This window comes from Talpa occidentalis, unplaced genomic scaffold (genome assembly GCF_014898055.3).
Source record: "Talpa occidentalis isolate TD23 unplaced genomic scaffold, MPIMG_talOcc4v2.1 talOcc4.17, whole genome shotgun sequence".
Taxonomy (NCBI): domain Eukaryota; kingdom Metazoa; phylum Chordata; class Mammalia; order Eulipotyphla; family Talpidae; genus Talpa; species Talpa occidentalis.
The window spans coordinates 58,503,000-58,516,728 of NW_023601754.1; the positions used below are offsets into that span (position 1 = coordinate 58,503,000).

At 59.3% G+C, this 13,729-nt stretch overlaps 1 protein-coding gene across 1 annotated transcript; it reads right to left on the minus strand.

Moving 5' to 3' along the window:
* Window positions 1–6,187: 6,187 nt before the first annotated feature.
* On the minus strand, window positions 6,188–13,395 carry ZP1 (zona pellucida glycoprotein 1). The gene is made up of 12 exons (XM_037518280.1): window positions 13,028–13,395; window positions 12,047–12,168; window positions 11,438–11,780; window positions 11,122–11,262; window positions 10,334–10,521; window positions 10,167–10,264; window positions 8,820–8,965; window positions 8,554–8,743; window positions 8,303–8,441; window positions 6,973–7,054; window positions 6,742–6,858; window positions 6,188–6,513 (listed from the first exon to the last, which is right to left on the minus strand). Exons 1-12 carry the CDS (start codon window positions 13,209–13,211, stop codon window positions 6,371–6,373), a joined length of 1,893 nt encoding a protein of 630 aa, XP_037374177.1. The 5' UTR covers window positions 13,212–13,395; the 3' UTR covers window positions 6,188–6,370.
* Between the last annotated feature and the right edge of the window lie 334 nt (window positions 13,396–13,729).

The following is a 13,729-nucleotide window of genomic DNA, read 5'->3' on the forward strand; positions in this document are numbered from 1 at the left end:
ACCCATAGGCCTGGGGTCTGCTGGAGGAGGCTGGCAGGATAGGGCAAAAGTCGGGGTGTGGGGAGAAGTGACTTAGGCATGTTTCGGAGACGTGAAAATCGGTAGGTAGACAAAGCACCAGGCGGGAGCAGGGGTGAGAACTGGCAGTTCCTCCCCCTCCACCCGGAGGCAGCTTGGGGGTGGCTGCTCTTACCCGATTCTGGCTCGGCTCCCTGAAGGCAGGTGTCCTTGGTGAGTCCCAAAGGACTCTCCGTGGCTCTGATCCGCTGCATGGAGTCTAAGATGTGAAGACATAGAGATGGGAACAGCCTTGCATCAACCTCTTCCACCTTGCATGTAAAACATAAGTTCCGAAGCGTCTAAAAGAACACGCCTTTTCCATTCTGAGGAATAAACGCCCTATATCCCCAACAGCTTAGGAACACAGCACTAGGCGCCCCCTGGGTGCCCCTGGGAGAGCCTCCCTCTCCTCCCCTGGAGGAAACCATGACCCTGAACTTGGCATTCACCATTCCTCCTTATAGTTTTACAAGGATACTGATTTTTTTAAAGCAGTTTGATACGTGTATATCACATGTATCGATACCGTGATGTCAACTTTGTATAGATGACATCGCTCAACCTGCTCTCCTCATGGACTTAACATTTTTTGTTTTTATTTTTTAAAGATTTTATTTATGCAGACAAGAGCTGGGGTGCAGGCCAGAGGTGGGGGCGGGGCGGTGAGAGGATTCACCAGAGACAGAGCGGGGAGCAGAACAGGTGGATCTACTGAAATGCACTGCTGAGGGGAGCAGCGGGGAGACAGGACAGGTCTGCTGCGCCATGTGGGTCAGCTCCCTGGCCAGGGATTGAACTCATGCTGCAGTGGCTGTGGATAGCTTCATAGTACTGTGCTAAACCCCCTGTGCCACCAGGGAGGCCCCTTAATGTTCTTGAGGCTGACCTGTTGTCTGGTCCCTCTGAGTGGGTGGCCCGTAGCTCCGCCAGGCACCTGGAACAGCAGTGTGGGAGGTGGGAGCTGTCAAAGGTGTGCAGATCCTGCGTGATCCTGCGTGGCTGTCCACTCTAGTGCTCTGGGAGGGGGTCCCCCAGCTCTGGGCCATGGTGCTTTCAAGCAGGATAATAGGAAGCACAGCTCCTCCTTGGTTGTGGAAAGGGACACAGCAATATTCTGTGGTATTACCTGGTTCCCGGCGCTGATCTGTCAGGTCAGTGTTTGTGTGGAGGGTGAGAAGGGGGGCTGTACCAGCAATCCCTCCCCATGTGATCATGGGTCCAGGGTCCAAACTGGGCAATTGCACCTGGCTGATAGGTTGCGCCAGCACAGTATTCACCACGCTGCTTTCACAGATGGAGAAACACCAGCCCCGTCCCTAGACCTAATCTGCAGGCTGGGATCCCAGCTCTGTAGTGGATCGGTGCCTTAGGCACTTGGCAGTGGCTGGAGTCGTGAAGTCTCTAAGGGATCAGCTCCTCTTCCGGGAAGTCAGTCTGCAAGGGATAAACGGTGGGCAGGGTAACCTTACCTCATTATAATCGCTTCCACCCTAGGAACATATCACGATGCACTTAGAATTCCCTGCTGTTGGTAACGGATGTGGGACTCGTTTTGACATTTTTTGCTCTTACAAAATTGCCCTTACAAACAATGCTTCTGCAAACCTTCTGAAGCAAGCGTTTTTCTAGGGAACTAACCCAGACTGTGTCACAGCATGCTGTCGTGATCACAAAGGATTTTCAACAGCATCAGCGAGGAGGCTTCCGTCTCCCTGCTCTCACCGACCCTGAGTATTTCCTGACTTTTTAATTTTTGCCAGTCTGATGGGTCGAGAATAGTATCATGACATTGAATTTTCACATCCATGAGTGAGCGTCTCTTCATCTGTGTACGTGTAAGTTCTGAGTTCGTTTTGCAGAATGCTTAATTGTGTCCTTTGCTTATTTTCCCATTTTGTTTGTCCTTATTCATGGATAGAAGTTGAATACATATGACATATGTATGGACACATAAAACACACATGTCTATAAATGTTTACATCTGGAGAGTGAGCCTCTATTGCACCTGTCTTCCCAGCCTACACTGTGTCTTTCCATTCTTTACGGTCTTGTGATTGGGGGGGGGGGTTTAAATTAATTTTTAAAACTGAGGTAACATTGGCTTACCTTATTGTTGGTATTTGGCTGGGATCTTGTAATTTTTGTTTGTGAAGTGATCCTTTTATCTGTGACTCTGAGAACTCTCCAAGGTATCTGTTGGATGAAATCACATTCTTTCAGAAGGGATTTTATATTTGCTTCACCTGAAGCCCGGGGAGCACATTAAATGAATCATTACCCTGGGCGCACTGTAAAGAAAGTTCAGGGTTGTTTTTTTCCAGATTGAGCCTTTGAGGGCCCCTACCCTGCCCTAATCTAGAGCTTGGTGTGCACACACCAGGGAAGAGGGAATTGTACTTCAATTCTCAGGGGAGATTTTGTTCATCAATCCATTCAGCACCACCATCTAGACAGCAGGGGCTCCCTGCCTCCTCCTGCACAATGGGGTTCTCGCTCCTTCACTGTGGTCCCCACAAAGCCCTCTGGGCTGCTCATCTGCCCCAGACCCTGGGCTTGGCATGCAGTGCCCTGGACTCATGAGAGCGGGAGGGCCACGTCTCCAGGATTCTGTAGAAAGTCCCAGAATAGCAGCTGGTTTTACTTCCTGGAGTTTTTGCTTTTATTTTAGTTTGGTCTACGTGCGTACAATTTTCCTCCCGTCAGCTCAGTAATGACTTAAACATTTACATATAGATGTGAGCTGAGGTTGCTTTGGGGGCCTCCCCCGCCGGCTGAGAGGACGTTCGAAGCCCCTGCAGAGCCGAGTCAGAACCGGCTGGCCCTGTACTGTGAAGAAGGCCGGCAGAGATCTGCGGCGGTTCCAGAAAGATCAAAACAGCGAGTCCCTAACCAGGAAGATCCTGAGCAGAGTCAGGAGCGAGCTGAACTGCCCGTGCCTCACCGCCCTCGATGTCGAGACTCAACAGCCTGAGCCAGAACACCCAGGGGCCTGTTTGACACTTCAGAGCTGGAGAATGAAAACCAGAGACAGTCAAAAGTCGGAGTGCCGGCCGGGGCGCTGTTTGATATCAGAAGACGACTCCCTTCCCTCCTTCCCTCAGGAGCGTGACCTCACTCCAACTCGTGCCTGGCAGGCCAGACCATTCAGGCCTTTGGGCTGTTTCCCAGCTTGAGAGTCTCACTTTGATGATCTAAAGCTCCGTCTAAGCACTGCTATTTCGGGAGTCACTATTTTAGGCTCTGTCTATGTAATCTGGCGTCTTAGTTGTTGACTCCAGAAGACTGAGCGGGCAGGCACTTTATATGAAACACGCTTTCAGAAACCCCTGGCGGGGAGCCACCCTTTGGGGAGGCCCACATCACCGCGCTGCAGAGGCAGGCCGTGCGGGCAGAGGGCATGACACCACCCTCACGGCAGCTGTGGACGGAGGGGTAGGGGGCCCCGTGGGTCTTGTGGAGCTGCAGCCACAGACCCTGACCCCCAGCCCCCAAGAGCAGGAAGAGAGAAAGCCTGACAGTCCCCCCCCAGTGCTCTGCTTCCTGCCACAGGTCAGCAAAGTGGTTTGTTATCACCTCCCGCATCTGGAGACTGAGCTTGGGTCTGAGTCAACTGTTCTCAGGGCTCGAGTTCCTGCCCCTACCAGCAGGTGTTTTGGGGAGGGAAGACATTCAACTGGGCAAGAATATGGGCTCGATTTGGATATTTAGGAACATCCAAGCTTAGCCTGCTCCCCTCGGGGGACACACAGGGAGCCCCGTGCCCCTTGCTGCCAGGGACCTTCACTGTCCACGATCCATACATGTTTCTGTACACAACACTTTACATGGAAGCATCAGCAAAATGAACGTCTAATTTAAATATTAGTTGTAAAAGTTACCTATCAAATCACGTACCTGTGTGCATATGACAAGAGAGACCACCATGGCCACAGAAACAGCACAAAAAAGGAAAGGGATACGTGTGTGCATATGTAGGGGAGGGCGGAGGGCTCTGCTGCGTTCAAAGATCAAAATGAGGGATAAAATGCGCGATGTCGCAGAAACCTGTCAAACAGCAAGATGAAAGAACCCCAGCCAGAAAAACACAATGGCCGCCTTGATGGAGAATTTATCAGATGAGGAAGTTGACCCCTGTTGACAAAGGAAGAGATACCGGGGGCCAGATAAGACAGAGATGCAGCTCCTCAGACGCAAGATGCTTGGCGTCGAACCAGAAAGGTCCATGTTAAACCGGTAGTGCTATTTGGTTTCTGGTGCTCAGATAGGTGAGGACGAGCATGATGTGGATCTGGGGGATGCACAGGGTCCCCCCCCCCCACCCAGGATGTCAGTACGGGTGGGGCTTTTGACCCAGTCATTCTAAGAATTTCTGAGAAAATACCATGCAAAGAATCTGCTCACATAGTCACGCAACACTCATTATACTTCACGGGCTTGGTTTCCATCAAAAGGAAGCGAGGCCGTGGGCAACCCCAAAACGCGGGAAAATGATAGGAAATGACAAGATGTCTGCCTTTAGGCCAGAAAAGGCGGAAGCGTGGCTGGTTGCATCTACAGAGTGATGCTGTTTGAACAGTGCCCAGATCCCGTTCACAGAAGCACCTTCCGTGCTGTTGGAGACACTTGTGAGGAGCTTGCTGGAGGCAGGGCTAAGAGGGAAGGGCCGGCCTGGCTGGAAGCACGACCTCTGGCCGAAGAGCAAGTCAGCCTGGCCCCTCCAGCTGAACAGCCAGAACAAGAATTCTGTGTGGTGGCTGCGGGAACAAGCTCGTTCCCCCAAATCTATAAGCTCATGAGAGTAAAGAACCAAGCAGGTATGTGATGGTTCTCGCGTGAGATGGACGCCAGATGTCCAGGGGGACACGTCACACACCTTTGTCTCAGGCCAGTAGAGCTGTGTGTGGTTCACAAGTGCAGGTGAACACGTGGGGGAAACGGAAAGCTTCCCGGGGAGGGGCAGCGCCTGGTCAGGGGCCCAAGATGGCGTCCATGCGAGGTGGACAAGTCCCTTTGGTTTTCTGACAGTCCTCACTTATTTCACACAGACCCCAACGAGTCTATCCCGTAGGCCCCGACACAAGCCAGGAAGTGAGACAGGCTGCGGTGTCCGGCCACAGGTGGGAAAACAGCCTCAGCGAAGTGACTTAACTTCCACAGCAAGTCCTGTCCCTTCCCCCCTGCAGGGGCTATTCTGCGGCCTGCACCTGGGGACTCGGGAAGGCGGCATCCCCCAGGCCCTCATCTAGGGCTGCACACTTGTCCTCATGTGCGAAAGAAAAGACAACAGGTAGGCAGTAGGACCGGGGCAGGGTGGGGGGAATTCTGATGGCCGATAGTATTGGCGAACTGGCTGACGGCTATGCACTATTCTGGGGTGTCTCATCAGTTCCTCCCACCCAACACCCCCATGGAGACAGGCACTATTCCCACTCTAGAGGGCAAACTGAGGCCCTGCTGGGTCCACCATGTATTGCTCAACCAGGAAGAAACAGAGCCCAGGCTGTGACTCAGCCTGACCCCAAACCTGTGGGTCAGGGCTGGAGCCTCAGCACAGGAACAAGGCCCAAGCCCCTCCATGCCAGCTGTAGCTCAAGTCCTCCCAAAGAAAAGTACCTGAGGCCCAGTTCTGACTTCCTCCACGCCAGGTTATGCTCCTTGCCCACCAGAGACAGAACCCCACCCCAGCCCGGAATATCTGGGTATCCCCCAGTGAGCAACCTGCTGCCCGGGCAGAGACGAAGGCGCATGTCCTACAAGGGTAAATGAAGGTCAGCAGCACAGCCAGCACTGCTTCCGGCGTCTGGTGGCCATGCCCACCATGCAGTCGGCCCACGGCCAGCTGTGCGATCGTGCTCACCAGCCTGCGTGGACTAGCCCTGGGGTGGGAGGGAGCAAGATGCTGGGGCTGGGAAGCACCCGGCATCCCTGGGGTTGGGCTCGGGGGCTCTGGCGGGACTGAGGAGCTCCTCCGAGCTGGTCTAGGTTCTTTTGGTCCTGTGAACTCTGGGGTGCCCACATCCATGCAGCAGCCAAGCAGGGTGCTTTGGGGTCTGGGGAAGGCCCCCAGGCCGTGAGCCAGGCCAGCTGCTGGCATTCTGGGACCTGCCAAGATTTGACCTGCCTCTGCCTTGCTTGTCCTGTTTTCTCCGTGAGGATCATGGCCTTTTCCTTGCTAGAGGACTCAGACGCCACCCAAGCATGCGGTACCAGACTGCAATTCAGTGTCTCAGCCAGAGGGAGTCTGGTCTAGTCGCAAGGAGACGGCACAACTGCTTTTAGTGGGTTGGAAAGGACAGTTTATTGAGCCCATTCACCCTCTGCCATCCCGAAGTTTCCGGACCCGGACCTGCCTCAGGCCCACAAAGACCCCAGCGCCCAGGACCAGGGCGATGGCCAACAGTAAGGGCAGCACCCAGAGCAGCGGCCACGGGCTGGAGTTCCTGCTTGGAGTTCCTGCCGGAGAGAAGTGGTCGGAGGCTGCAGGCCTGGACGAGGCCCCCGGCCATCCCCTCCGTGCCAGCCTCGGCATCACACTGGGCAGGGCTGAAGCTGCCTTCCTGCCGCTGAGGCAGATTTGTCTTTGCCCAGTTCCCCACTGGACGCAGTTGTGCCGCCTCCTGCCCTCGCAATGCCTGGAACACCCCCATTTCTGCCAGCACCCCGGGGGCCAAGACCTGGTACCTGCGGGTCGCAGTGGAGGTTCCTGTCGGTAAGAATCCTCAAAGCTCACTGGCCCCGGGGAGCTCACGATGTTCTGGGGGCTGGTGGTGTTGAGGGAACCGGAGGATCGTCGCCGTCCTGTCGGGGGAGAGCAGGGACAGCGTCTTGGGCTGGCCTACAGCCCCTCGAGGCCCCGAAGCCCAGAACAGGCCCGCAGAGCATCCCCCCCGCCCCGCCCCCGCCCAGACTCACGTGGATTCCCAGGGTGACACGACGGCAGGCAGGCCTCCAACCCCGACGGGGCGCACACGGAGACGCTACAGAAGAAGTAAACCTGGGGAAGGAGGACAAGGTCAAGGCGCCTGCGGCTGGACGCCACGGGCGGCATCTGAGGTAGGGACGTGGTGCAGGACCCGGGCCCAGTCCATGCTGCTCCCTGCCAGGCAGGCGAGGAGAGGTCTGGGCACCCCGACTGTGGACTGAGACTGCAGCCCCTGCTGTTGTGCGTCAAGGCTGCAGGAGAGGCTTCCTGGCAGGGGAGCCTCCCTGATGCTGCGGCAGTTGGTGGCGGGACCGCCGTCCTCGACAGAGCCCCACCCCAGGCTGCTCCCCTCCACCCCCAGGGCTGCCTCTGACTGGAGACTCTGGGAGGGTGGGCTCGTCCCCTCGCTGCACTACTGATTGGGAGGTGGGCTTGCCTGCCCCCCTCTTGCTGGCGCCTGGTGACATGTGACTCAGGCAGAGGGGCGACAGGTCGCCACTGCTGTCAGAAGCACAAGGCCAGAGGCAGCTCCCCTGGGAGTCAAAGTGGGAGGAGAGGACTTGAACCAGCACCCACTGGGCCCAACCACACAGATCCCTCCATCAGGAGCCTGGGGTCCCCGGGCTCAGAAAGAGGCACACAACCGAGATGAGAACCACCTCCCGTGCTACGGGGGAGTCTGTCTAGGAGGGAGTCCATCTGGGAGGTGCTGACACCGCTGGAATACAGGGACACCAACACCACAAAGGGACGTGTTGTTTAGGAAACCTGACACCCCTAAGCTTGCTGTGTTTCCTTCTGGGAAGGCGCTGGGTAATAACTATTCGAAGCAGAATTAGGGCCTCCCTGGTGATGCAAGGGGTTAAGTCTCAGCACTGTGAAGCTGTCCACAGCCTCCAGCCAGAGAGGTGACCCACATGGCGCAGCAGACCTCTCCCAACTCGCCCGCCGATCCCCTCAGCAGTGTGTTTCAGTCAGTCTGTGTGTGTGTGCTGCTCCCCACTGTCTCTGGTGAATCCTCTCACCTCCCTGCGCTCTGGCTTGTACCCCAGTTCTTATCAATAAATCTTAGGAAAAAATTAGGTTGACCACAGTGTTTCTAGATTCAGAAGCGAGATGACCAATGTTCAGATTTTGGGGTTTCTGTCCCCCCACTTGAGTTATTATGGGTCATCTCTGGGCTGAGCCAAGGTCAGGACCTGGGCGCCCGCCCTCCACGACACCAGGTCAAACCAATCCCCCGGGGAAACTCTGTCTCCCTCAGCTGCGGGAGTGCTTGTCAGATGGGGAGCAGGCATGAGGTACACCGGCACTTCCTACCTGCTTCCTAAGGACCTTGTGGGGGTCCAGGAGGGCGAAGGTGGCAACCGTGAAGCGCTGGTAGTGGGAGGGGAAGGGCACTGTGGCCCTGTCCACGGGCACCATCTGGGTCTTGTGACTGTCGTCCTTGAAAGGGCACCTGGAGAGCAGAGGAGTCAGGGGGCCTGCTGGAGGGGCAGGTGGCAGGGCGGGGGGCGGGGGGAGGAGGAGCAGCTGGCGTGCTGGGGGGCCCTCTGGCCCAGGCCCCTCACCCGTCTGACAGGATGGTCCACTGAGGTTGCTGGAAGGGGTTGACGCTGGGAGTGGCCCAGCACTGGTGCAGCACCAGGACCAGGCTGGGGTCCACCCGCTGCAGGAGCCGGACCTCCACGTGGACAGGCTGGCGGAGCAGCCTCACGATGGGGTAGTCGCCCTCCTGGTAGTAGGAGCTGAAATTGGCATCTGCAGGGAGAGGGGCTAGTGAGCTGGTGGGGCGGGGGGGAGGGTCCCGGGGTGGGAGGGGAGGCTGGGGGCGCACCCTTGGCGATCCGCAGCTCCATGGGCAGGGGGCCGGCCTGGCTGACAGCGGCGGGCTGCTGCGAGGGCGATGGCAGCAGGGCAGGGAGGATGTACGCTTGGATGGGCAGGAAGTCGCTGGTGTTGAAGACGCAGCGGACAAGAAGCCTGAGGTCCAGGTGTGAGGACGGGGGAGAAGACAAGAGTCAGGCATCCTGCGCTGACGAGCCTGCAGGGGTGTGGGTGCCCGCCCTGGCGCGCACCCCTGCCAAGGAGGCGCAGGCCCCTCCCCCACCCTGTCCTCGGCCCACCTCGCCCTCCTGGGGCGGCATCTAGCACAGGGCTGGGGGTGGACCCTCCTGGGCTGGGCAGACGCCACCTGGCCTGGCCTTGCCAGGGCGGCCCTGGGCCTGAGTCTTCTCAGCAGTTCCTGGCCTCGGACCACAGGTGAGGGGTTTAACCCGAGCCCGTTTGCTCACTGGTCAGAGGGCGCGGACAGGGAGAAGCATCGCTCACCTTGTAGAGCGCTGGCCTGCCACAGGGGCCTGTGACCTCTCACCTGAGAGCCCCCGCACTCCTGGGGGCTCATGCGCAGCTCCCCACAGGCGTCTGCGAGTGGCTGACCCACCAGCCCACCCCACCCGCTCCGAAGCGCTCTGCCCGTCCCTCTGCTTAGCCAGTGCCTGGCCGGGCGGTAGCCTGCAGGTGCCGCCTGTGCTAACAGGCTCAAGTGAGCCCACCTTGAACGCAAGGCCTTTCTGCGAGAGCCCCTGCTCCCTCCACAGGCCACAGCTGTTTCCCAGCGGCACCCCCCCCCGAACGATCGTTCGGCAGCTGCAAGCTGGCCTTCCAAGGTAGGCACAGATTCCCGTGGGGGCCCTGGGCTGGGGGTGTGGCGCTGTCACCTAAATCAGCAGGTCCTGGAGGCCCCCTTCAGCCAGGGCTCCCCTCCCCTCCCCCACCCCCCCAGAGTGCTTCATCACAGTATCTTTTGCCTTATCTGTGAAACCTGGAGGTGGCAATGGCCACAGCCTCTTCCTGGGGCCTGGAGGGGGGGCTTTCAGCTTAGTTCTGGTTGCTCAACTCGGCTCTTGGAGGGATAAAGGCAGGGGGCTCAGGGCTCTGCCCCGCCCCCCGCACCCCCTCCCCTGCACTACGAAGGCTTCTACCTGTCAGGCTTGGGCAGACCCTTCAAAAAAAGCCGCAAGGGCCCCAGTGAGGGGCATTCCCTCTGCCCGGCAGGGGGAGCTGGAAAGAAGTCAGTAGCTCATCCAAGGTCACACGGACCTTGACCAGGAACCCCGATGCCCCCAAGCTGGATCTACGCTGGGGGGTCCCTTCACACCCAGCCCCACAGCCCAGCGCTCACTGGAAGGTGCCGTCCCGAGTGATGGATCCCCGTGGCCCCACTTGGACGTTAATGTCGGACACCAGCTGGTTCTCATAGATGAGCTGGTCGCCGAGCACCTGTGGGGGAGACGGCCGGGTGAGGCTCTGGGGTGGGGGGTGCTGGGCGCCGCCCCCGCCCACTCCTACCTGAAGTGTGGTGCCGCAGTGCGTGAGGGGGAAGCGGAAGGCCACGAAAGCCCCCGTCTCCTGGGCCCGGGCGCAGCCTCGGGGTGCGAAGGCCAGGTGGATGTTGGCCAGCGAGACCCGGTGTGCCAGCGCCGTTTCCTGGGACACCACCAGGACCGCGTGGCCACTTCTGAAGCACTGGACAGTCACTGGGGCAAAGACAGATCAGAGAGGCAGAGCAGGCCTCGGGGTCAGGCCCCTCCACCAGGGGAGCATTGACCTCAGAGTGGGAGACCTGGACTCTCATTCTCTACTTGTGTTCGCTGGAGCAAACCCTTTAGGGACCCAGTTTTTCCTATGCTTGGGACAAAAAAATAGTTGATCTATACTCTGAAAGTAGGACAGGGGCCTCCCTGGTGGCGCAAGGGGTTAAGCACCGCGCTATGAGGCAACCCGCAGCCTCTGCAGCACGACTTTGATCCCCCGCAGGCCAGGGAGATTCCCACATGGCGCGGCAGACCTCTCCTGTCTCCCCCTGCTCCCCTCAGCAGTGTATTTCAGTAGATCTGCCTGTTCTGCTCCCTAGTGTCTCTGGGAGTCCTTTCACCCCCCGCATCTGGCCTGTACCCCAGTTCTCGTATGCATAAATAATCTTTAAAAAAATAAAAGTAGAACAGGCTTAATTTATCATCCAAAGTAGGGTGCGCTAGGCTAAAGGTAGGGGTCTCTGCTAGAGGGGGATTAGACAGTTCTGGGGACAGCTTCAGGATCCAGGGGAATGGGACCCCGTTTGGTGCAGAAAATTGTACCTGTGTTGCCATAGTAACAGGGCACCACTCTGGTGTTGTCATAGCAGCAGCCAGCCTGCTGACAGGCTGCCTTTGAACTTCTCACTTGGCAGGGGATGTGCCCAGAGGCCACCTGGCACTGGTCCTGGGTCAGACGGGTACCTGGGGTTGGCAATAGTGTGGTAAGGACATGGGATGGATCCCAGCGGGCAGCAGACTTCCAGGGAAATGAAGGCAGGTGGCCTCAGAGCCCAACAAAGGGCTTGCAGGCTGCCCCATCCCCCCGGCCCACTGCAGGTCCCAGACACAGGTGCGCACCCAGGGACGCCCCGCCTACCAGTGTAAGCTGGCCTGTCCTCTTCCCAGAGTCCCCAGGTGCTCCACTGGTGTTGGGTGGGAGTGGGGTGGGTGGGCGCAGATCCGAGGGATGGCGAGGCAGTGGCTGGCTGGACGAAGCCAAGCTCTGGGTACTGTGCGCTGGGAGAGGAGTGGTCAGAGGCAGGGTGGAGGGACTGAGCAGACGGGGTAGAAAGTGAAGCTGTGGCAAGGGGCGCCTGGTGGGTGTCCGGCGTCCAGGCGAGGTCATCTCGGGGGCAGGTCATGGTGACGTTTCGGGTCCCAGCTACACGACCACTGGGCAGGATGGCTTCTATGGACACCCTCAGGTGGAAGCTGCCGTCCTACGGGTGGGAGGCCGGGAGGAGAGCAGCCAGGTGTGGTCACTCATACCCCGGCACAGGAGAGGGCAGCCGGAGCCCAGCTGGGGGCGGCAGGAGCTGGATTGGTGGGCGGGCCCCAGGAAGTGCCTGCGCCTCACCTGCTCATGGAGAGGCCCTGGGCTCCCGTCATCCCGGGTCTTTGGGGCACCTCTCACTGGACACTGAGGTCCGGCTGCTCCCCAGCCAGGGTCACCCCCATCACCCCCTCAGCAGTTCTCAAGCCCTACCTTCTCCAGCACAAGGCAGCCTTTGTATTCAGCAGAGAGGATTGTGGGCCCCTCGGGCTTGGAGGTGACCCAGTGGTAACAGACGGAGCAGTTGTTCACCTCGAATAGGTTCCCAAATTCATCTGGGTGGGGGAGGAGAGAGAGGCCAACGGGAGGGTAAGGCCTGAAGCTGGAGGGAGGCTGCCGAGAAGACCCCTACTCCAGCAGGAGAGCCGCTGGCTGTGTGGCCTCAGGCCAGCCCCTTCCCTCTCTGGTTTAGTTTCTTCCTCTAAGAAAGTGGGGCTGGAACTGGCCTTGGGCGCTTCCCGGCTGGCGGTGCCCAGCCGCAGGCAGGAATGAAAAGCCGGTGGAGTAAACATGAGTGGGGAGTGGGGCGCAGGCACAGGGCCCAGGATTTCACAGCAGTTGTCCACACTCGGGGAGGAGGCAGCAGAGGGGCGGGGGGAGTGAGCTGCTCAGCTCCCACCCGCAGGGGCAGCAGGATTCAAACCTGGAATTTGCTAGAAAGAGCGGATGGAGCTCTCTGCCAGGTGAGCTGGCTGCTGCGGGCGCTTGAGGGCCCCCACCAAGGCTCGCCCACCGCATCAGCCCAGCGGGGCCTGGCCCCCCCATGCAGCACACCCCACGGCGAGTCTTACAGGTCAGGAAACGCAGGTCCAGAGAGGGCGGGTCAGTTGTTGAGGATCACACAGCTCTCAAGCTGCTGATTCACATCCCGACTCCAAAGCCACGGCCTTGGTCCCCACCCGGACCTCAGCCCCAGGCCTCTGCCGCTAGATGCAGCCGGGGCGCCCGCGGGCTGCTCACAAACGCAGAGTCCAGGTCCGACCGAGAGGACCTGCAGCTCGGCACGATGGCCAGGGGATCCCCTGCTCCTTGGGTGACCTTCCCTGGGAACCCGGGGTCCGCAGCACACCCGCCCCCTCTCCGTGCCCTTCTTGCTCCCACGGCTGGGCGGGTGCCCGTGCAGCCCCCACTCACCCATCGCCTTGAAGTGGACGGTGTGGCCTGGCGGGGGGTACACCAGCAGCTGCATGCTCTTGAACCCACAGTCATAGCGGTACCAGAGGCCTCGGAGCCCAGGCTGGAGGTGCGGCCGCTGATCCTGCCCCAGAGTGGCTGCTGGCAGCAGCAAGAGCAGCGCCACCCACTGACCCCAGGCCATGACCCAGACTCCCGCCCTCAGCTGCAGCGAGGACCAGCGCAGCCCCCACGCCCAGGGGGCAGCCCTTATATGGGGGAGGAGCAAGTGGGAGCTTCTAAGGGCCAAAGGGGCCCCACCTGGATGCACGGCTGCTGGTCACCAGGGACTCTGGTGAAATTCCTACCCTGAAGCCTGGGGAAGGCCCCTTCCCAGCCCCACCCCAAGGCGCTGCTCCAGGAGCTACCCCTCACCCTGGCTGCCTGCGCACAGCTGGGGGCGCTGCTGGCTGGGCTGAGTGCTTCTGGCTGGGGCTTTGGGAGACGGAGGAGAGACAGCTGGAGGGAGCGGGCTGGGTTCCGGCCAGAGCGGGTTGGTTGTCTCCCCCATGCCTCCTCACCCTTCCTTGACTGTCAGGCTCCCCAGGGCCTCCTGCCTGCCTTGGGCCCTGGGGCCACTGGGAACTGCAGGGACGGGGTGGGGGGGGGCGGCTGGCTAGGGGGATTACACCCCACTCCTCGGGGCTTTGCTGGGCCCACAGG

Bases quoted from the DNA above. Each gene is read 5' to 3' on its own strand.
- ZP1 (XM_037518280.1), bottom strand. From the start codon at position 13,211: ATGGCCTGGGGTCAGTGGGTGGCGCTGCTCTTGCTGCTGCCAGCAGCC. The intron at 8,966-10,166 runs GTGAGCGCTGGG...CCTGGACCTCAG, and splicing joins ACTCGGGACGGCACCTTCCA to GCTTCTTGTCCGCTGCGTCT. The intron at 6,859-6,972 runs GTGAGTCTGGGC...CTCCCCCGACAG, and splicing joins GTGTCACCCTGGGAATCCAC to GACGGCGACGATCCTCCGGT.